We start from the raw sequence: 22,145 nt of genomic DNA, 5'->3' as shown, positions 1-22,145 counted from the left end.
TCTCTCTGTTCTTCGTTCTATGAGAAAGAGATAAACGAAGAGGGAAAGAGAAAACGCAGGTGAGGTTAAAAGTCTCTTGAAACGAACGATCGTCGTGTCTCTCCCACACGTCACGTCGGTACATCGCGCCGACGCCGCCGACACAACACGTCGTCCATTGACGATTACACGCAGGGTATTTCGCTTTAAAACGAGTCGATGAAAGAGAACAACGGAGAGAGAAATCCTAGCTAAGAGATAACTTTGGAAATGACGATAAAGTTTTTCTAATAGGATACACTTAAATAGGAAACAATATTTCTACAAATCGAGTGAAAATATCGAACGTAGTAATAGCTTGTTCGGATGTAAGACATTCGTGCAATAATAATAAAGACGTTATTTTTCCAGGAAACGAAAAGTATCACTCCAACGATCTTATCGTCGTCTATTTATCTCACGTAAAAGGAAAATAAAGTACGTATCTATATTTAAAAAGGAACCGAAGATCAACCTTGACATTTTCCGGAGAAAACAACCTCGGCCTCTCTTTCTCTCTTTTTCACTATTTCCATCGCGAGCTACGATCCCATAAAAGCTACCCACCATCCTTCCTCTCGTATCATCGCAATTTCCTATACCGACGATAATTCCTCCTTGCACTCGATACGCTGTTTTGTAAAGTTACATTATACGCTATGTATATAAAGTGATCTCATTCGAACTGTGACATCGTTTCCTTTTCTTATACGAAAAATATAAGATCGCAAACTCCTCTGCTTTTTCTTTCTAGCTAGATCGAACGTTTCGATGGCAAATCAAATTTAAAACGCGCTATCGCTTTTCTAGACGTCTTAGTCATCTTAAAAAAAAACGACTGGCCAACTGTTTCTCATCGACCACGTGGAAAATAAAAGTTAGAAAACGCGACAACGTTGTGGAGACGCGATGACAATGACGACGATTAGTTCTCTCGACTCTTCCTTCTGCCCACGTGTTGGACAGAACGCTAAACGTTTCCTCTGACGTCATTTTCACGATAATAATCGCTTTTTCGTATTTTCCTAGGATCTACCGGATGAAAGAGCAGGGACGAAAGATATGAGAAAGTTCGAGTTATTATTGCCCAATGTGTACGCAATGTGTGTTTATACATACATATATGTTTGTGTAATTATTTACCGTACTTACGTTTCATACTTTCTTTCAATACAGTACTGAAACGTAAACATTTCATTTCGTAATAGCTTAAAAAGGAAAGAAGAAAGAAAGAAAGAAAGAAAGAAAGAAAAGATATTCGTTCAGCGTAACTAAACGTATCGTTGCACACAATGATGCAAGAATGCTATTTCGATTCTAATCGACTCGTTCGACTCGGAATTTTCTTACTAACGAATAATACGTCACTTTGAGAAATGCTTACGTCGTACGGTTCGTAAGCAAAAACGCGATCGAACCATCCTACTACTTGTCGGTGATATCGCTTTGAAATAAAAAAAGAAAAGAAAAGAAAAAGGTAAAAGGAAAAGAAAGAAACATTAAAAGCGTGTACGATAATTAAGTTAATCCGAACGATTCGTCGGATAAGTTTCGAACGAACGAGACGATAAAAGCTACGTTTCTCGGCAATCGCATGAAACACCATTCCGATTCAACGGACTAACACGCTTCGGATTCGAAAGGAATCGCGATTAGCGATCGCAAGGACGCAAACGCTTCTACAAATTTCATCCGCATCATCGTTCGGTATATCTCGCGTGTTTGTGCGCGATGTAGTCACGCGGAACGTGATGTACAAGGCATCGCCTAATTTTTTCCTGGTAAATAAAAACGCGGATCTCCGTTGATAAAGAACTACTCGAAATTCTTCCTTCTTGAGTCATGCGGATATTTGTAAACGGTAATTTAAAATATACGTTAATACGTTCGCGAATTCGAGCGAGCGTCGACTCAAGAAAGCTTTCTCGTCCGAGTAGATTCGAAAGGAGACACCCCATATATAAATTATGAGAATCAACACGCGATCGGATCGTCGTCGCTTAAGAATCATTCGAAAACGACATATTACATGGAATTCGAAATCGTTCTTGCTCGTTACGTGTCCGATGCTACACGATGACGATCGATGCACGCATTAACGTTGCACGTATATGTTGCATTGACCAGCGATTCAATCTCTTCTGTGTTACGTGTACACACGCGAGCGATCGGTCGCGTGGTCGAACGAAGAAAAACTTGTCTGACCATTAAGTAATCGCCGACAAATAGAAGATCCTTTGCGATCGATCGATCGATCGATCGATCGATCGGCGATCGAAGGGATATCGCAAAGCGACTTACTTTGTAAACTTGCCCGTACGTTCCATTGCCGACGACTTCGATCAACTCGAATATCCCAGCAGGCTCCTGCAACAATAGAAACGAGTCAATGAAGGAGATAGATAGATGGAGACGGAAGGAGAGAGAAAGAGAGACAAAGTTAAACGGCATCGGAGCTCGCCCAACTTACTTTCTAACGAGATATTTTGCATTCGCGCGTTCTCACGATCGGAATCGCGTAAACACGCATCGAAGATACGAACCGTTAAGGGAATAAAAACCAACTAAATAACTACGTCGGCCCCTTCGCGTAATACGAGGCCTGTGCAACGTAAAATTAAACGATAAATCGATTATTATTTTATGCGCAGCTTGTAACGACCTATAAGCAAATTTACATATAGTATAAGAGAATTTTCAAACGTATACGAGATAACCATACAACGTGACCACCTTTACTTATTTTAAAATTAGAACGTGTATGCACACATTATATATATAGATAGATATATATATATATGTGTATATATATATACATATGTATACACGCGCCTATAATAAGCATATTTAGTTAAATATTTGAGAGATAGCGAGCAGCATTGGCTAAGCCAGCTCGTTACAAGTCAGTAACTCGGAAACTAGTCGAGATATCAAACTGATTCCAAGAAATCATTGGAAATATCTGCGATAGAAGTAAATTCTAACGACGATCGTCACACCACGCCTAAACGCCTAACGTCGGTGCGAGTACAAATAGCTACCCTAATCAAGAGCGTAAATACCGACTTGTATATAGGTATGAAGTAGAAATCGCCAAGTACGCCCTGTACCACTTACGCGTACGCCCAACTCGTTCCTTTGGGAGGGGAGGGGAAACAAAAGAACGATTCGGAAAAAATGAAAGCGGAGCAAGTTTTCGAAGAATTTCAAGATCGGAACGGGAATGGTTGGGCGCGATTCGCGCCAACTTGTCAACGGATGTTATGCGATACGCTCGGACGCTTCCGGAATGACTTCGATGGCCGGCCACGAGCGAACATGTAAGAGAAGGATAGAGAAAAACGAACCGTTCTTCGTTATGTTCAATTCTTCTCGAAGACGTTTGCGCGAGACGGGAAGTATCGAACGAGAGAATACGAGGACCTCTCCCTCTTCTCTGTCCCTCTCTTTCTCTCACTCATTCTCTCTCTCTCTCTCTCTCTCTCCCCTCTCTACTTCTCTCTCTGTCTCTGTTTCTCTCTCTCTCTCTCCGTCTTTCTCTCTTACTCTTTCCCCTTCGTCCTCTCTCGCGTCTCTTCGAAAGAGATCTTTCTCTAACGAAGGACGAGACGTTTTCCTCGATCGACTTCGTCGATCATCGTGTTATCTCCGTCTCTCCAACACCGAAAGGCCGATCACGGTACCTCTTTGTGCGTTACATTTGCCATCGGTATCGAGAGATTTTCGATATTTTAGCGTCGAAGAAATGCCGGCGATAGAGCGATTATCGTGGCCGCGAACCCGAGAAGAACGATATTTGTATTTACGTACCTTCAGGGCGTTCAGGTCAATGTCGTCGAGCGAGCAGTTGACGCTCGGTGCCAAATTATGCGCCATCTTGATACGCCACTTGCGCTCCCTCGCGTTATCTCTCTCGTTCGAACGCACGGAATCGGACCAGACGTGTCCCCTCTCTCTTCTCGCTTCTTATATTTCCCTCTCGCTCTTTCTTTATTCTCGCTCGCTCGCTCGCTGACTCCACTCCACCTTCCACCACCACCCCACCAACCCCACCAAACGGACTCGCTCGCTCGCTCGTTCGTTCGTTCGTTCTTTCTCTGTCTCTCTCTCTCTCTCTCTCTCTCTCTCTCTCTCCCTCTCTCTCTCGCGCGCACCTCAGCACCACGAGAGCCAGACAAAAATACAAGGGTTGAAGAGAAAGAGAAGAGCGCCTTCCTAGTCCTCGTCGTCGAAGTCGTCGTACTTGCACCGCGACGCACCGGACACAAGAGAAGAAGAAACGACGATCACTAATAATGGAGAGAAGAAAATTCCCTCTCTCTTTCTTTCTTTCTTTCTTTCTTTCTTTCTTTCTGTCTCTCTCTCTTTCTTTCTTTCTTCTCTCTCTCTCTCTCTCTCTCTTGCTCTCGCTATCTCTATCTCTCCTTCTCTTTCTCAATCGTACGAAGATGGGCGTACCGGCGAACCTCGACGAAACACACTTTCTTCCTTCCCCTCGTAATAATTTTTGCTTTTCACGAAAAAGAGAGAGGGAGAAGGAGAGAAATGGGAGGTTCTACTCGAGGATGGTAATCCACTGGGAGAAGACACACGCGACGACGAAGGTACAGCGGCCGCGGCGGCACATGACGCACACACTAAAATTCACGAAGGAGGAAGACCCCAGCGAAGGTACGAAGGAACGAGAGAAGGACGGAAACAGGCTGCCACGGTCAGACCGTGTCGCGACGCGCCTCCATCTCGCGTCGTCCTCGTCCTCGTCCTCGTCGTCCTCGTCGTCGTCGTCGTCGTCGTTGTTGTTGTTTTGTTGTTGTCGTTCCTCGTCTCGCCTTCGTCTCGTCTTCGTTCTTGCTGCCGTAGCCGAACGAATCGTAAAACGTACGGTCGCAGCGCTTAGCGCTGGATCACTGTATTGTCATAACGAATAAATGTAATAGAAACGAACCGAGTCCAGCGCACACGTTCCACGGCAACGGCCGTTCCACGTCCTGTGCGACTGCCCTCTCGCTCCTTCGCTCCTCCCTACGCGTTCTCTTACTCATTCCCCGCAAAGCGCATGCGCCGATTATCTCTCTCGCTCCCACGCGCCAAGCAATGTGTCTGTCCTTCGCTTTCTATGTCGCCCAATGTCGCCTATATAGAGAGATTAATACGCGCGTTACTCTTGCAACGACGACGAGGACGACAAGGACCAACGTTTGGTCGTTTACTTTCCATTTGTATTTCGTAAAATAACTTGTATAACCCAAAAATCTGCGCGTTCATTTCCGAAATGCTCGGTCGGTAATAACACGGTTCCAGTCGACGAATCCTAGCGACATCTATACGATTATCTTTCTTTTATCGGTTCACGCGAGCGACTTCAAGCAGGGAAATACGAAATTTCTCTATCGAGGCACGTATTTACTCGTACGAATCAAAGGATAATGATTATGAGCTTGCGGAACGTATATTTACTAACAAATAAAAATGTGTTAGTTTAATATGACGATCTAAACAATAGTACAACAATGAAAATATTTCTTGATTCTACTTATGTAACAATCGTATAATATTTTACTTAATTATTCTCTATTTGTCCATGCGTTAAGATCACATAGGTTTCGGTCAACTTTACTTGTAAATATTTTGATATTTACCTTGAAAAAATATCCAGCAATTTTTTCTGATTCGATAATGATACGATCGGAATGATACAATAATCGTCGTGAGAAATACGCGACTAATTCCGTAGAAATTAACATCATTAAACATAATTATATTATCATTTATATTTTTATATTAGAATTATATTAGAAATTTAATTCTTTTATATTGATCTATGATCACAACAATTTACTTAGTTTGCTATTGAATATGCAAATACATAAAACGGCATTGATGTATTACGTACGAATTTACGAAATTTTAACTTAAACGTATTTCACATCACATTTGTTCGATTCCGATACTCGGCAACGTTATATATACATACATACATACATACATATACACATATGTATGTATGTATATATATACACACATACATACACACACGTTATATATATGCATATGTACATGTTACATCGGTTAAAGCAACTTTATTGTGCAATTACGTTTTTAACGAAGAAGTAATCCTTATGACATTATATTTGTACAAACGAATGCTTTAACATAAAGCAGCCAATTTACGAACTGTGTTCAAATCTCTAAGCAACATTTGTACCGTTTGCTTCGTACGAGGTTGCACATCCGGACTAGGTATTATCTCATCAGGATCCATAGCTTCCAAAGCTATAAGAATGTCACAGATAATTGGTTTTTTATATTCAAAATTGATTCATTGTTAAGAAACATTTACGTACCGCAAACTTGAGCTTCTATAGATATTAGTCTCGCCTCTATGTGACTCTGGAAATGTTCAATATGTTCCAGTAATCTCGTTCGACATTCGGCCGAATCAATCGGTGCTTCTGGTTCTGGTATAAATGGTTGCAACGGAGTTGACAATTCCTGTCCAATTTCAGGTACATTAGTTTCACCATGTAGATTGTCCACAAACAATCCAGATATCGATTTGTTATCTTCCGAACCATTCGTATCTACCGTAACAATAAAACTATTGTAAACAAAGCGATGGAATAAATAACAGCGATTAAAGAAAAAAATGGGAAAAAGAAAAAAAAGAAAAAAGGAAAAGAAAAACACTCGTTTCAACTTACTTATATTTTCTATTGCATTTTCAAGGTTTAATTTTTGTTTTTCGTCCGGACTTCCATTTCTTGTTAACGCGTCTAATAATATATGCCCGCCGTTTGAATTTATCGAATCTTCTTTTTTACACATAACTTTCGATTCGTCCGAATTCGAGCTATCTTCTTCTAAAATTTTCATTAATTCCGAATCAGAGGCTATCGATTTATCATCGTGATCATCTTTCACCGATGCTTTCGTTTCTACTTTTATATCGGTACGTCTAGAGGTCTCAGAGCTTGTATCGGTAGAATCTATAGGCGTTTTCATTACTTCCATTACTGGAACAGGTTCCGTATCAGGCTTGGGCACATTCAACTTTTCCCAATTTTTAGCCCAAAGATATAGTTTCGGGTGATCTTTTTTCCTAATATATACAAATTTACACTTTTTATCCTTCATAAATATAAAAATGAAAAAAAAAATATGATGATATAAACCCAGAAACTTTACTTACTGAGCTACGTTAATTTTCACCCTCAGACTATGGAGAATCTGTTGCATTTGCAATAAGGCTGCAACTAAATCGTACGAACGCTTTAATATTGCAGTTCTTTTGTTAATTGCATTTTGATTCTTCGTTCGAGTAGATAAGCTAAAAAAACATAAACATTTCATTAAAGTTAAAGCGATCAGATGTCGTTAAAAATAGCCAGAGACATTATCTATTTTAAATACCTTGGCAATTTGCCTTCCTTTATCCAATCTTGATCGTGGTAATATTTTTTCGAAGGCCGTTCACGATACGGATGTCGGCATATATAACAAACATACTTTTCTGGAACATCTTTTTCTTTTTCGATGGCATTACAGTGACCATGTTGCCAACACAAACAAAGGTCACATTGTATCATTAAACCATCTTCTTCCATAAACCCACAGGTGCAATTAATTATTTCTTCTCGTCGAAGCTGCTCTACTTTTACCATTTCTCCGTTAATCATCATCATAACTCCCTCGCTTTCTATAAATAAAACACAACATCTATGATTTAAAAGACTTTACTTTTTAGAAAAATAATAAATCATGTATTAATTAATTGGTAAGTCGTGATTAACTTCAGTCACGTATTCGTTCTAAACTAATCGTTTCATAAAACGTTCTAATTGCGCAAACTACTTTCTAAATTATTCGTAAATTATTTATATGTTAATATTTGTAGTATCAATACATAAAATAACAAGGTTCTTGATAATGAAGGGAATGGGGAGGAAACGACGAATGGAATAATGTTGAAACAAAAAGGTGTTAAAAAAATAAACAAAATACCTTCTGCATCATTACTATTATCTCTTTTTGCAGAATCCCCTTTAAAGGGGTCGCCTTTTTCAAGGCGAGAATCATTAAGTTGACCTACGAGCAATACAAAATAATAAAATAATAATAAACAGAAATATTTCCCTTGAACTTACAAAGTATAGAATATAATAAATAAATATAAATATATATCGCGACTTCGACCCTATGATACGAATGTTCAACTCACTATTTTGACTATTTTCATCGCTTTTAGAGTCGGATTTCCTACGACTGTATCTATACATAAGAGCAGTAGGACCTTCTGCGTCTACAGCACTGTCATCTAAATCTCCGTAATCGTCTACAATGTCTTGCATACCTACATAGAAAGATACAGTATTCATCGAATTATTCAACGACTATGAAATAGTATGTAATAAGAATATAATAATATTACGAGCTAATAAATGTGTGCATACCATGCCGTCTTTTCCCTTTAGTCGGTGCATCAGAACTATATTCCGACAACTGACGTTTTCTCTGACCTTTACCTCTTTCAATATGCATCGAATCATCTAAAGACTTCGATCTGTCCACCCTTTGTACTTCCGGTGTTACGGGTGGCCGGACAGGTAATAATGTTTTAATACCAACTTTCTCCGTTTTTTCTTCTCTTATTTTCATATCGAACAATGTTCCCGGTGACATCGCACATGAATTTTCTTTTCTTTTTTCAACCTCCTCATCTACTTCCATACTGTGACTTGAAATAGATGACATGGTTTCTATTTTAATATCTTCTTTATGAAGCTCATTTACTTTTTCTAATTGGTCAATTTCGTCTTCTCGTTCGTCGAACGTTGTTAACGATACGGATGGAGAAGAAGGCTGTACAAAATTTAATCCTGACTGCGACGTGGGTACTGGTGATTTCTCTTGAGGAGTCTTCTTCTTCCCAAATTTATGAATTTTTTCCATTAAAGGAGTCGATTTCTTTGGAATAATGTCGTCAATAGACTCCCCGATCGTTCTTGCATATGCCAAATCTGCAACATTTGGTGTGGATCCCAAAAATTTCGAATATTCAGGATGATAATGCTTTATATGCATTTGCAAAAGATTTTCTTTTCGAAAAGTTTTATTACATCCTTGTTTAGGACATTTGTAAGCACTATCTTCCATCTCCACTCGAAGCCCGCCGATGAAAACAGCTGCTTAAAAATAAATTTACTAAATAAATATCACACGCATCTTAATTATTTGATGTTAATATGACTGATAATCGTTTCTCTTAAATATATACCATAAAAATATATATACTTACAAAAAATCATTCCTAATGTACGTTTGAAACATCAACAGGAAATTAAAGAGACATTCTTTATTTTAAGCATTGTAATGAAAAAAAGATCTTACCGCCGTTATTAACAGGAGTTCCAGTAGTTCCTGCGGATGTAACTGGTGTATTAACTGGCGTGTTAACTGACATAAGTAATGTATTTTCATTAGAAGTTGGTGTTTTTACTTTAGGCAACAACGTTTTTATCTTCTTTGGTATTTCTGGTGTAGGAACATCTTGTTTTAACTTTTGCCCATGATTCTTTTTTTTACGGTGTATACAGAAATCGAATTTCTCTGGATCAAAGTCGAACTGGCCTTGGCTTTCCATAAACGCCCTGATATCGTTCCTTGACCTAAATTTCTTTCCGCTAGATTTGCTAAAATAATAATACTTCGTATGAAATAATGTTGCTATCAGAGAATGCAAATATGCAATGTATTTAATTCTCTACTTACTGTATAAATAAAACATCCCATTTTCCCGCGGACGTTCCAGCTTTTCTTTGAGTGAAATGCTTCTGCCAGCCTGGAGGTAATCTTTTATCAGGTACAATAATAGAACGACGTGGTCCTACAAATTTTATATCAAGGTATAACATAAATATTATATTTATAAAATGCTATAAATTTATATATACTTCACAAAAAATCGTTTACCATCGTTTCCATCTACAATGTAAGATTCAATTCCTTGTGGTTCACCATCAATCCATGCTGGACCGACATATTCTTCTTGCTCTGTATCAGATTTATGCATTTCTTTTTTGGCTTTCTTCGGTAACGGTTTGGTTTTAGGCACGTTTGTATTGAATCCTTTTAATAAATCAGTACCAGGATCATAGCAAGGCCCAAATAAGGTGCCATCCAAATCAATCTTAGGTTCCAGGAAACTTTCTACATTGTTTCGAACAATGGATTCTTCTTTCTTTACTATTTTATCACCTTCATTTTTGGAACGTTTCCTAGAATGAGTATGGAAAAGCTCCATAACGGTATGCTTTCTTTTTTTGTCCCTTCTCTCTTGTTTACTTCCTATATATCCGTCTTCTTGAACTGGTTGCTATACAATTGTAATATTAAAATAGACTTTATTTTTATAAATTCTCAATCATCACTACTCAAATCTATGACACTTACATACAAGATTATTGTTCTAATTATACCTAACGAACTTTTAACCTCAAATCATAAATTTATTAGCCAAATTATTTAAAAAATTTGTGATTCTTATAATTAATTTAAACGTTACTGATCATTATTCTGACAAGTACAGTCAAAAGAAAAATGTACAAATATTAATTTGAACATGTACTATGATAATCTTCAAAAATTCTTTGTCCAAATAAAAACTTTGATTAAATAAATATGAATACTCTTCTGAATATTGTTATTGTTTACATTGACTAATATTTGCAATTGTTTATTCTTTTTGATATAATTGTAAGAACATATATACTTGCAGACATATGGCAGCCATAATACCAAATAATAAAAACGTGTTGACAAAAAATATTTGTTTAACAATATATTTTCGCAACTAAACAAAAATGAGTAATATGAATCAACAGTTATGAATCATGAGATCATTAAAAAAAAAAAAAAAAAAAAGAAAGAGAGAGGGGGGAGAGGAGAAAAAAAACCATCCTTAGCCAGTATGTTTTCCATAAATATGCTACATAAAGGTAATACTATTTTAGCCAAAACAAAGTCTAAAATTAAACAATTTTAATCTTAAAATTTCTACGCATATTCTATAGATTAACATAAAAATAATAAAAGAATTCTAAGAAAAAAGAAATACCATTAAAATTTCTTTATTTTTAATCGAAATGTAATCGTATTAAAAATAAAGATTTCCTTTACGTTGGGTCATGAATTTAGGGATACATCTGTCAAAATCATAAAAGAAAACTGGCCTATAAGAAAATTGGGGATTCGCGTAGAAATAACAACATAACCTCAATATTATATTCATACCGTTTCGGGCGGAGTGGCAATTTTAGTCATCTTCGAGGACCTGACAATCTTTGCATATCCATCATCAAAGAGCACATCATACCTGTCTGCGAAAATATGTCACTTATAATTCTAAAATAGATAGTATATTATAAATTTAAAAAATGTCCTTCCCAGAGTGAAAACGTCAAACGGACAATGGGAGGACACAGTCGATCTCTGTCTTTCTTACGGTGGTTAAGGTTAGGTCACTTACCATTCCCTAAGACGGCGTTTACTTTAGCGGGATATTTTCTGCCATCCGCCCACGTAGCTAGGATCCTTTCTCCCACCGAGAACTCTCTCATGTTCGCCTCCCTGGGGGTGTCAAATTGACATATTACCTTCCGCGAAAAAGAACAAGACGATAATAATTTTTCGCGACATCGTCAATTTTCTCGTGCAGCTTGTTGACAGGATTTTATTTAAAGTGCAGCATTTTGTTTTCTAATGTCAAATTAATTTAATCTTCGATGAAAGTAACATGTAGAGATTTCGTTTGTTTTTTGTTTACTGATATAAAGTTTGAATGAAAAACGTATATGTTGTAACATCTATCATTGCATACATTCAAACGTTAGAAATAAATTTGTAGATGAGAACAAAAATCATATACTTATTATAGGCAAATAAAAAAAAGAAAGTACTGTGATATAAGCACGAATATGACGTATTGGTTGTGTATATTTAAACAATTTATTCTCTTTGCAAATAACGTCTATGATGTATTGGAAAAGAGAAAAGCTAAATATCAATACCTCGAGTGATAAGTTTGCAAGAATTTATTTTTATCATATTTACACGCAAGCACTTTGTTGTTATACCTTTGACTTTAAACAAACAACACCCGCTACCAATGTAAGTAATAAATTATTTTATTTATACGTTCTATAATTAAAACCACTATACACATTCTTCATTATCCTCAAGGAGAACAGCCAACAAACTACTAAAAATGCTATAATCTACGATCGATGACATATAGAATACATCTGGATGCATTCTTTTAGGAAGAGATATTTAAGAGCATGGTCAGCAGAATGAGTTTTAGAAGAAATATATATGTACATAAAGCTATGAAAAAGAATATCGATAGAAAGAAACAGAAGATTCTACGGATCTACAAAATTAGGATACCATAGGAATGTTCAGTTACGATCTAAAAACAATGAGAATTACTACAAATTTTATTATCTATCCTCTAATAACGCAATATCCACTTACGGAGATGGCAGCACCCAAGTTTGCTCGCTTTAAAGAAAAACACAGAAGACAGATTATACAACTGTCATAAAGACTACTATTAATTTCAATAATGGGTAGTACACGCTTATTTAAAAGATAACTCGTGAACGATCGGGATAAATGAATTTGTTGCTATTACAGGTCTCATGAAATTAAGATTACTTCGACAAGATTAACGGTTGTTGAAAAATAATATATAAATAGAGAGATGTCGTATGTCATGAAATCTGTATAAGCATTTGGAAAGTGATCGCAAACAGTAAGTTTCACACACATTGCTTTTACCTGTAAAGACAAAATTTTAAATCTTTGAATATAAACAATATTTACTTACTTTGTTTCCGTTTGTAATACTCGTAATCTGGAACTATCCATTGGTATCCACTCGTCAAATCTTGCACTCCACTTATCAAAATGTATCAATACTTCTCTCTCTACCCAATCTGTTTCCACTACTTTAGCAGAATACCTGCCAAAAGTATTAACAATTAATCCATTTTGCTTCACGTGTAAGATAATTTCTTACATCTCAATCACGATATAACGCAATATAAAGCACTATATAAATTCTTTTTCAATACCAATACACACCACTTTTCATTGAAGTCCTTTGCTTCCAATTTGGCACCAGGGAAGAATTTCAAACTGTCACGATTTAACATTTTGGTTTTCAAATCGTTTACTTTGTCGAATTCTTTCTCATTTACTTCCTTAAAACCATTTAATTCAGTTTTGAGGATTAAATCTTTGGAAACGTGTTGCATCGCTATTTCAGGTTCGACTATACCCAATTGAATCGCCATACTGTTTACTTTTATTTCCGTGTCGTCGAGAGTTTCTTCTTTCATAATACTCGAATCCTTTCCCGTAGATAGCTTGCACCTCTGCTCCATTAAATCGGACGTCTCTAATAAATTAACTGAATCGGCGGATGATTCTGGTCTGGAATAACAGGTTTCGCCGCAACTGTCCGACTTGGGAGTTCTATCTTCGGATATCAAAGGAGAATGTCTCATGTTTAGAATTTCCGCATTAATTAAATCCAGATCTTCTTGCGCGTAAGAAGTAGAGGTCTTTACTGACATGATTACTGGATCTAAAAACCAATACATAAACATACTTGTACTAAACGTCAACAAATTTAAAATCTAAGAGACAAGTAACGATCGATCATTAATCGTATATTTAAGAAATGTTTAGGATTCAGGAATTGCATGCTCCAAGCAAGAAAACATCAAAGGAATATCTCTAAAAGTCTTTTTCGTTGGAGTCGTGTATGAATAGTAGGAAGGTTTCTCATATCATCGATTGAAATTATTCATCGAAAGAAGGCCATTTTATTCCAGTAAGAAAAAACGCGTAGCGAGGTACGCGTTTGTTCAAAGAAATCCATGAATTCGTGCGTCTCTCGCTCGATGATATCGCGTACACGCGAGACACAGGAAATATCGGAGAAGAGAGTAGAGCGGGACGGAGGGAGAAGGCTTTGAAAGCACTGGTACAAGGAGGTAGGGAGGGGGCGGAAGAAAGGGAGAGGAGGAGGAGGAGAAGCAGAAGAAGGAGGAGGAGGAGGAGGAGGAGGAGGCAGCGAGGCGGAGGGCGAAGAGAAGGAAGAAGATGAGGAGACGTAAGTGGCGGAGGAAGAAAAAGAAAAAGGACGCACGATCTCTTTTTTTTTTACAGCTGACAGAGATGGCCCGGAGTACTCGTAGTAGAAAGAAAGAAAAGAACGAAGGTTGAGATAGATCGAAAGATACCTGGATGGTTGTCATAGTCCGCAAAGACCGAGGGAACGCTGCCTTTCTTCAACGCTAGCTTGTTAGTTTTGTTGGCGGCTTCGTAGTCGGCACGTTTAAAATGTCTGTGGCAGACGACTTGACCGGGCGTCGGCTTGAAGCTCGTCTCGAAACCACCGCTCGTCAACCACCTGCCTCTAAGTACAGTGTCCTTCGGAAATTTATGAAGCGGCAAACCCTTGGTACGTGCCTCCTGAACGTCGATCTCGCAGTTGGGCACGCAACATTTGCGCGCCATTCTCATCGCCCCCGCAGGCGGTACCCCCTTAGCACGCGAGCGCGCTATACGCCGCCGCTTCATTTACGCCGGTACTACATAGCAACGACCGCCCGAGAGAAACATTCGCCGAACAGGCGCACCTCGGCACCGCACCACCACCACATCCACCACCACCTCCTCCTCCTTAACTTTTATCCCTTGTCCTCCTTCTATCCAACGTATCAACGTCCTCGTCGTGGTCGTCGCCGTCGACGACTACCTTGCGTTCCGCTAAGCTTACAAAAAGCTCGAAGCGCCTCGCGGACGCGCGCGCCCTTTACGTCTCGCGAAATACTCGAACGATACTCGCGAGATCGACGACGTCCGCAAAACTACTGAACACGCTCGACGAATCCTTTTTCTATTGGACGTGTGATTCACTAGTAATCGATTACCTTACTTCGTCTTGCGCAATTCGATTTTCGATAGTTACTCTAGCTATTCCACTCGGTCTAGTATTTATTAATTCTATTCCCTTTTATCTCGTGTCTATTCGTTTTCTCTTCGATTATTATTCCAATGTTTTTCCAACTATTTAATTGTCTATCATTTGCTTCTTAGAACGATTACGTCCACTCGAGAAATCTTTGATACGTTATCGATCGACCTTTCTCGCGATATAGGAAACGTATCGATAAACCGAACTGGTTAAATTTCGACCAATGAATACGAGTAGCGACGTCCTTTTAGATTCTCCGTGTTTCAAATGTAGTAAATACGTACTTTTGTTTATGTTCGTTTTATATATGGGTTATTTTACATAACCGATAACCCTGTAATTTTAGCAACTACACGAACGGTGTAAAAAATGTTTTCGCGCGTGTACGTTCCTAACGAGTAATTTTTATGTAAGTGCAAATGTAAGTACATTAGTAATGACACGTACCAGTCTAATATCGATTACGTCATTCGAGAGACTGCAATTTCTAGTAAACTTGCGCAATACTTGTACACGCACAAGTTTTATATATAAAGGCGTAAACGTCGATATAACAAAGATACATCACATGTAACGAAGATTGTTCTAATAACGAATAGTTGCACGCTTGATCATTTTCGAATGAAACGTATCGATCGCAGGTAGGTAAATAGTAAGAACATCTCTTATTAATCGATGTTTCTTTTACGACGATGTTCTCTGCGACGTTCTTGTTATATTATTAAATATTCATGCTGTCGTAAAATTATTTATAACGGTATCAAATACATTACGTTTCTTTAATCGAGCGTGTTTATTATGTATCGTAAAGGTGGCATCTCACCAACGCACATTTTTCGGTGTATCCAATCAGAAGTAACTACGACGTTAACATTCTCCAAATGTAGCTCGATGACGAATTCCGCTTAAGCATATCCGTTTTACGTCACGTGACATCCGTTGCGCGCTACTTCTTTCCCGTTGGATCGACCGAACCTTTGTGCTTGTTCTCTCTCACGGAGCTAAGGCCGTATCGGCGACTTGCACCATCATTAAGATCCATCGACTTTCGATAAAAGAAATATAAATAGTAAACATGACTACCAAAGCCGAGCTTGCTTGCGTTTATTCCGCTCTTATTCTCGTTGACGACGACATCGCCGTAACGGTAAGTAAATTTCACGTGTGTTGCTACGCTTTCCGTACTATTCGTCTCGTGTATTTGTATCGTTATACATAATAGTCTAAATTAAGTTCTTTTTCTTTTTTGTTTCATCGTTATAACTATGTCGGTCTTCTTTTTTTTTTCTTTCTTTCCGTTTATTTCATATACTGAAAGTTCAAAAACAACAAAAATAATGTAAAAACTAAGCAACGATTATACGCTATGTGAAGATACTGTGTATATTGCAGGGTGAAAAAATACAAACGATTTTAAAAGCTGCCAATGTGGACGTAGAATCTTATTGGCCTGGACTTTTCGCTAAGGCTTTGGAAGGTGTGAACGTGAAGGATCTTATCACTAAAATTGGATCTGGCGTCGGTGCTGCACCTGCAGCCGGTGGTATGTATCGTTAAGATCGAGTATGAGAATATTTTTCATCTTTTGATCTCTTCCTCTTCATCCACCTTTCTAAATAAATTTATATATTAGAATGGTTAGCATTCGAGGATATATAAAATGAGAATAGAATCTCGAGTCACATGTTGTACGCATTGATTTAGATTCTTTTAGCAACAATTACGACAGATGCAATCGAATAGTTTTTCTGTTAACAAGCGTTAAACGATGATCTTCTCCACGTTAAAAACTTTTCGTTTCAGCCACTGTAGCTGCAGCTGCACCAGCCAGTACAGAAGCTGCTCCAGCTAAAGAGGAAAAGAAAAAAGAAGAACCGGAAGAAGAATCGGACGAGGACATGGGTTTTGGTACGTTGATGCAAAATTTCGCTATTTGATAATTAATGAAATTTGTCTGGCATTTATTCTAAACTACTTAATAGTATTCAATGATTATTTGATCATGTATTAGCTACTGATGGTATATATGAAGATAATATATTTAAATGAGATAGTCTTTACATTTCAATATTTTTATAAAAATTGAAGCACGAATTTTATACTAATCATATTTTATTTGTTTACAGGATTGTTCGACTAAACTCAGGGATCGCGTTATGTTGGTCCATTCCTCTTTTATGTACAGTTATATTGTACAGTGAATAAAACATTTTAAAAATCAAAAATATTAGAAGTATTTGTACTTTTTGTCACATCAGAGGAAGCATAAGTAGATGGTAAGCACAATTTTACAATTCGTATGAATATTTGACATAATACAATGGGTACATCAAAAATCTAATGTGACACAATCTTTATGTATCAGGCATAACGTTATTTTGAGAATAACTTAGTCGTGGCGAATGTGCGTTTACACATAAGTGCGTGTGGATATATTTATCTAAAATATGTATTTTTATAGTAAGCCCATAGTATTTGAAAACATTTCAGACTTTGTCACTCTATGAAATGTTAGATAATATATTGCGTATATTTCACTTTTCAGTACGATATACATTTTTGATAGACTTCTGATTTTGCTACTATGAGACATTTACTGAACTTTCCATTGTTGAAAGAGCCTGCTTTCATCGACATTGAAAATATCTTGCAATTTTCATGGACAGGAACTAACATTACATCGTACGAACTACAGTTACAATCGGCCATATATAGAAAGAATAATTATTCATATACGCCATGAAGTTTCAGTCTATCGACAGATTCAACAATTACATCTATGAGATCAGCGTCCATGCAGTTGACTTGGATAATATATTGTATCACAACTGTATGGGATTTGTAGTCCTTCGATTTAAATCATTCGCACGACGTTTCACGAGCGAAACTGTGCGTTATGGTTTTGTAAATACTGTTGATATATAACTTCAAAAGAAGATATTTAAAATAAAACTCTCAAAATAATCTATATCAAGGCAATCGTAATTAGCGACTTCGACATATTTTTAATCTATGGGTGTTATCGAAAATAATTCTCTGAAACGACGAATATATATCTCGTAATCAATATTTGAAAATATTCGTATCATTTGCGTTACGAACCTTACGTTCATATTTAGCGAAAATAGATAATGTGCGATTTAATTCGTTATAGATTGTTTTTTTTTCAAGTTCAAGTAGTTCTTACTAGACAGAACAAGAAGTAAGAAGCCCGAAGACTTGTCATCGTTTGCAAGTTGATGTTTAATCTTTATATTCATCGCTACGATGAACTTCCGGCTCGGACAACGGTAACCATTGTGCAGAGGCACCCTTCCCTGACAATACACGATGGAAGAGTTCCTTCTGACACTTGCTAGAAACCTCACATTTTGCGATTAGCTCACCGTTAGCACGCAATATAGAAAATTCTAATGCACACTTCGAAAACACTTCGTTAGGAACATCGAAGCTAAGAATATCATTCCAGACTGGACTCGTCGCTTCCCGCTTGATGCTGGACTTCTTCTTTTTGAAACTTTTCCCATCTTGCGTAAGTACGACCTAAATGGATACACTCGTAACAAGATGAAACGTTTACAACTGTTCCTTTTTTTTTCTTTCACCTACCTTTACGTACGGATTGCAACTCATTGAATCGTCAGGTATAGGTAGATTCTTGGCCCTGACAACGATGACCGTCAATTTCTCCGCTAAGGGTTGATACGAAAGAGACACCATCAATTCTCCCAAAGGTGGGGCTCTGAAGCCACCCTCGGCTCCATAACGCAATATCGGTACTCTAACGGTTTGTAACGTTAGACCAAGAATATCCACTAACATAGATAAATGGAATTGTGCGTAGCCCAAGCCACGATGTCTAGAGAAAGCATCGAAATCGTATAGGAGAACTTCTAGAGTTCTATCGTTCAAGGACGATTCTGGATTTACTTCAAATACGAAATCCTCGTCGAAGACTGTTGGAAAAGAGCGTCATTAAATAATATCGCGTTGATGAGTATCATTCTCTGATAAATTTTACCTGGATTTAAAGTACGTCTATGTATTCTCGTTTGCCAGACATTACTCCGATCAGGCAACAGGCGTATTTTAGCGTAAGGATCGGCGGTTCCACTGAGTTCACGTGCACGCAAATTACGAGCCTTTCACAAAGAAAACAAATAATGTTTCTATACGAAGACGCAGTGGTAGTTATTTTTTCCGAAGTTGATAAGAATTTTATTGACAGAAATCGATCGTACAGAATATTAAATACCTCTAAAAGGCGTACGGTAAGAATACCAGCAGGCGCGTCGTGAATCAATCCTATTTCTAAATCTCCTCTGAATTCGTCCGTTGACGAGGTCGACGAGGAAGAAGAAAGCTACGAATCGATGTAACGAAAAGTATAATACGTACGTACGTACGTGCATAAAGAACGTTATCACAATCATTTTTGCGTACCTTGTTCCGTGGTTCTGACTCGATTTCAAGACTGTTCAGTCTCGAGTGAGAGCTATCTAAGCTTCTAGGAGGATGTTTTACGATTACCATTCGCTTCTCCGATGCTACGACCGCACCTTCGGGTAAAGGTGGTGCTAGAGGACTCATCGGCGACGCTGGGATGTCGTCGGATTCGGATAAATGATGTCGAACTATGAAAAAACATCGATCGAGGGTAAAACGAATCTTTTCGATACAATTGCTTGGAACGATAACAAAACAGGATACATCGTTTTTTGGAGATCACTCACTTTTCCTTGGAGAATCACTCGCGATACTATCGAATACGTGATCCGATTGCCATTCTTCGTCATCGGAACGGCTAGCACTGTGTTTCGGAGTTCTACTATCACGACCTAGAGATACGCTCGATCCTAATCCAACTAGAACGTCCTTCGAAGATCTCGCAGCTTCTTCGGCTCTATTCAACAAATCTTTTTCGAACCTAAAATAAACGATACGATAGATGCAAGATGCGATTTTGAAAAAATCAAATGATGCTAGATCGATCTGGTACATGTAGCAGCTAATAGTGCTAGAAGAGAGAACAGACCAATTAAGAGGACCGACGCCCGAAGTAAGCAAGGGTAATCTTCGACGTCGTGTACAAATAGTGTAAACGATCACCGCTGAAATTGCTCCAGTAGCAGCTCCAACGGTCCCTAAAACGGCAACCACTCCGGCTCCGTGAACGTCCATATTAATTCGATCTTGTATCTATCCTAAAAGATAGTTTCGTTGGAGCGCAAATATATAATAAGCAAAGACAACAATGCGATTGAATCTCTATAATTCAAAGTTCTCGCCTCGTATGAAAGTTTCATAGTCATTTTCATTTTGATCAAAGTTTTTGGCCTTTTTTCTTCAGAACATTCTTCCATAATGATGCAACGTCACAATGAGTTATAGAGAGAATATAGAGGCAAAAGCGTTACTTGAAACGTTGGCTCGACTCACCGTATATCATTTGCCTTACATTATCCTTATTTATGTAGCTGATTAAAAGTTTGATGTGACCCTTTTGATCTACGTACACGGATGCAAGACATATGTTGCCGGTAAGGCGTCGTGTAGCCTTCAAACATATACGATAGGACTTGCTTATCGCTTAAAAAAAAAGCACTGATTCTATCTCGTTCTATGCTTTTCTCGCACACACATACGATACGTTGCCGGCGTAAAGGAAAAATAAGGGGAAAAGCTGCGAACGTTATAGAGACGTCGCATTGCTCACTTGCCCAGGCGGATCGATATTCGAGTAGGTAAGAATTCTTACTCCTAATCGCTGGATCAAGTGGCGGCCCTTTTTCGAATTATCTTCTCTATCGTACATATCTATGAAATCACAACGTCCAATAAAGTTCTTTTTTTCTCGATTTTTTTTACAAAACTTTGTTTCACATCTTTCACGATAAGATCCTTCAACTATTGTAACAATCAACGGTTGATCCCATGACTTTAATCTTACCAAAAAAAGCTTGTGTATGTGCAATCAAGACGTAATAAAGGTCACTACATAGAATATTTCACGCGCATGATCCTTAACTATATATTGGAAACGCGTACTTATCATTTTAGATTTCGATTGTAACGAATTTGATTACAGAAGTTAAATTCGCGGAAAAAATTTAAATTCGGAATCTTCGATTTCGATTAAGTTTGATCGATATAATTGAATCGTAATCGATATATTGAAAATTGTAAAATATAAATAACAATTCGATAAAATTACAAGTCTTATGATCTAATAATTAAAAGTATCTATATCGTATCGGTCATATTTATTACTGACGAATATTTTATCGTTAAATATTGATGTTGTTCATTATACGAATCTACTAACCTAAATTGTATAACACGAAAATAAAACAAATAGGAGACCTCTTACGGTATAGTGTCGTAACAGTTAATAAATATGGCGAACAAGAATATTTTTCGTCTGCTGGAATCTTCCAGTAAAATATCACGAACAAATGTACCGATAGTAACCTTAACGGTACGAAAATACTCGAATGAATTACCTGATAAAGTAACTCATACCGGACAGGTAAACTTATTTGGAAATAGTTTTACTTTGATGACATCAAATCTACGTTGTATCATAAATTAACGTTTTTATCCGTTTGCTAGAAATTCGAGGAAGATGACTACCGACTTGTAAGATTTGTCGACAGACCGAAACATGTTAATCCAAATTGGGCTGTAAATTATATATGCAACGTACCTTCTACCCCTAAAAAAGATCGTGTCGTATCTTGTGATGGTGGTGGCGGTCCTTTAGGACATCCTAAAGTTTATATCAATTTGGTAAAACGCAATAAAATATTATCATTGCTTATCTAAAGTAAAATTTTATAAACAAATGTATTGTCTTTTATATAGGATGAGCCAGGTCCAAATATCTGTGGTTACTGCGGTTTGCGATTTCACAAGGAAGATCATCATTAAATGATTTTTAGACTAAATATAAATAGTAAAAAATATATAAATTTTATGTTAAATTGGTGATATTAAAACTAATATTATATCAATAAAATGAGTAGTAACTCTTGATATCGCTATAATGCAATGTATTTATATTTATAAATAGTTTATAAAA

At 37.5% G+C, this 22,145-nt stretch overlaps 5 protein-coding genes and 1 long non-coding RNA gene across 28 annotated transcripts in view; 3 read left to right on the top strand and 3 right to left on the bottom strand.

Annotated features, from left to right (window-relative positions):
- LOC127069676 (serine/threonine-protein kinase mig-15) overlaps positions 1-4,990 on the bottom strand; it is a 33,562-nt gene extending 28,572 nt beyond the window's left edge. For 9 of the 18 annotated variants that reach the window (XM_051006951.1, XM_051006952.1, XM_051006955.1 and 6 more), the window contains exons 1-2: positions 3,829-4,990; positions 2,320-2,385 (exon numbers count right to left, since the gene is read on the bottom strand). In XM_051006951.1, the coding sequence (XP_050862908.1) occupies positions 2,320-2,385; positions 3,829-3,894 (132 nt within the window). In that variant the 5' untranslated portion in view covers positions 3,895-4,990. Of the gene's footprint in view, positions 1-2,319; positions 2,386-2,488; positions 2,585-3,828 lie in introns of those variants that run through there. The other 9 variants (XM_051006957.1, XM_051006960.1, XM_051006962.1 and 6 more) reach the window with 4 other exon arrangements.
- Positions 4,991-5,448: 458 nt separating this feature from the next.
- Positions 5,449-15,723, bottom strand: LOC127069675 (PHD finger protein 20). Of its 5 annotated transcripts, XM_051006950.1 has the most exons (18): positions 14,328-14,453; positions 13,654-13,666; positions 13,162-13,558; positions 12,905-13,039; positions 12,550-12,576; positions 11,543-11,643; positions 11,308-11,393; positions 9,988-10,390; positions 9,787-9,901; positions 9,406-9,707; positions 8,469-9,203; positions 8,237-8,368; positions 8,020-8,103; positions 7,429-7,714; positions 7,208-7,345; positions 6,720-7,117; positions 6,363-6,599; positions 5,449-6,291 (listed from the first exon to the last, which is right to left on the bottom strand). In XM_051006950.1, exons 3-18 carry the CDS (start codon positions 13,461-13,463, stop codon positions 6,167-6,169), a joined length of 3,606 nt encoding a protein of 1,201 aa, XP_050862907.1. In that variant the 5' UTR covers positions 13,464-13,558; positions 13,654-13,666; positions 14,328-14,453; the 3' UTR covers positions 5,449-6,166. The 5 variants fall into 5 exon arrangements, with proteins under 5 accessions (XP_050862907.1, XP_050862903.1, XP_050862904.1 ...); XM_051006946.1 differs by having other exon boundaries at positions 13,162-13,666; positions 14,328-15,723; XM_051006947.1 differs by having other exon boundaries at positions 8,469-9,200; positions 13,162-13,666; positions 14,328-15,723.
- Positions 11,642-12,903, top strand: LOC127069693 (uncharacterized). The gene is made up of 2 exons (XR_007783667.1): positions 11,642-12,644; positions 12,712-12,903. It is a non-coding gene; the product is annotated as an uncharacterized LOC127069693 (long non-coding RNA).
- Positions 15,724-15,913: 190 nt separating the features above from the next.
- On the top strand, positions 15,914-17,289 carry LOC127069692 (60S acidic ribosomal protein P1). Its single transcript, XM_051007007.1, has 4 exons — positions 15,914-16,211; positions 16,457-16,607; positions 16,868-16,972; positions 17,191-17,289. The coding sequence occupies exons 1-4, from the start codon at positions 16,140-16,142 to the stop codon at positions 17,202-17,204; spliced, it is 342 nt and encodes a 113-aa protein (XP_050862964.1). The 5' UTR covers positions 15,914-16,139; the 3' UTR covers positions 17,205-17,289.
- On the bottom strand, positions 17,190-21,016 carry LOC127069682 (synaptotagmin-5). Of its 2 annotated transcripts, none has more exons than XM_051006987.1 (8): positions 20,504-21,016; positions 20,100-20,268; positions 19,798-19,991; positions 19,508-19,698; positions 19,320-19,427; positions 19,086-19,206; positions 18,674-19,020; positions 17,190-18,607 (listed from the first exon to the last, which is right to left on the bottom strand). In XM_051006987.1, exons 2-8 carry the CDS (start codon positions 20,243-20,245, stop codon positions 18,308-18,310), a joined length of 1,407 nt encoding a protein of 468 aa, XP_050862944.1. In that variant the 5' UTR covers positions 20,246-20,268; positions 20,504-21,016; the 3' UTR covers positions 17,190-18,307. The 2 variants fall into 2 exon arrangements, with proteins under 2 accessions (XP_050862944.1, XP_050862945.1); XM_051006988.1 differs by having other exon boundaries at positions 20,100-20,263.
- A 299-nt stretch (positions 21,017-21,315) lies between these two features.
- LOC127069691 (NADH dehydrogenase [ubiquinone] iron-sulfur protein 6, mitochondrial) lies at positions 21,316-22,110 on the top strand. The gene is made up of 3 exons (XM_051007006.1): positions 21,316-21,593; positions 21,677-21,853; positions 21,929-22,110. Exons 1-3 carry the CDS (start codon positions 21,462-21,464, stop codon positions 21,992-21,994), a joined length of 375 nt encoding a protein of 124 aa, XP_050862963.1. The 5' UTR covers positions 21,316-21,461; the 3' UTR covers positions 21,995-22,110.
- The last annotated feature ends 35 nt before the right edge of the window (positions 22,111-22,145 follow it).

This window comes from Vespula vulgaris, chromosome 16 (assembly GCF_905475345.1).
Source record: "Vespula vulgaris chromosome 16, iyVesVulg1.1, whole genome shotgun sequence".
NCBI classification, from domain to species: domain Eukaryota; kingdom Metazoa; phylum Arthropoda; class Insecta; order Hymenoptera; family Vespidae; genus Vespula; species Vespula vulgaris.
Note: the sequence above shows the minus strand (reverse complement) of the source record. Positions and strands in the feature narration are given on the sequence as shown.

Bases quoted from the DNA above. Each gene is read 5' to 3' on its own strand.
- LOC127069675 (XM_051006946.1), bottom strand. From the start codon at position 14,667: ATGAAGCGGCGGCGTATAGCGCGCTCGCGTGCTAAGGGGGTACCGCCT. The intron at 11,644-12,549 runs GTAAGTGGATAT...TGACACCCCCAG, and splicing joins ACTTGGGTGCTGCCATCTCC to GGAGGCGAACATGAGAGAGT. The intron at 9,204-9,405 runs GTAAGATCTTTT...TTTATTTTTAAG, and splicing joins AACTCCTGTTAATAACGGCG to CAGCTGTTTTCATCGGCGGG.
- LOC127069691 (XM_051007006.1), top strand. From the start codon at position 21,462: ATGGCGAACAAGAATATTTTTCGTCTGCTGGAATCTTCCAGTAAAATA. The intron at 21,594-21,676 runs GTAAACTTATTT...TCCGTTTGCTAG, and splicing joins AAGTAACTCATACCGGACAG to AAATTCGAGGAAGATGACTA. The intron at 21,854-21,928 runs GTAAAACGCAAT...TCTTTTATATAG, and splicing joins CTAAAGTTTATATCAATTTG to GATGAGCCAGGTCCAAATAT.
- LOC127069692 (XM_051007007.1), top strand. From the start codon at position 16,140: ATGACTACCAAAGCCGAGCTTGCTTGCGTTTATTCCGCTCTTATTCTC. The intron at 16,212-16,456 runs GTAAGTAAATTT...TGTATATTGCAG, and splicing joins ACGACGACATCGCCGTAACG to GGTGAAAAAATACAAACGAT. The intron at 16,608-16,867 runs GTATGTATCGTT...TTTTCGTTTCAG, and splicing joins TGCTGCACCTGCAGCCGGTG to CCACTGTAGCTGCAGCTGCA.
- LOC127069682 (XM_051006987.1), bottom strand. From the start codon at position 20,245: ATGGACGTTCACGGAGCCGGAGTGGTTGCCGTTTTAGGGACCGTTGGA. The intron at 19,992-20,099 runs GTCTGTTCTCTC...CGTTTATTTTAG, and splicing joins GGCGTCGGTCCTCTTAATTG to GTTCGAAAAAGATTTGTTGA. The intron at 19,699-19,797 runs GTGAGTGATCTC...GTTTTTTCATAG, and splicing joins GAGTGATTCTCCAAGGAAAA to TTCGACATCATTTATCCGAA.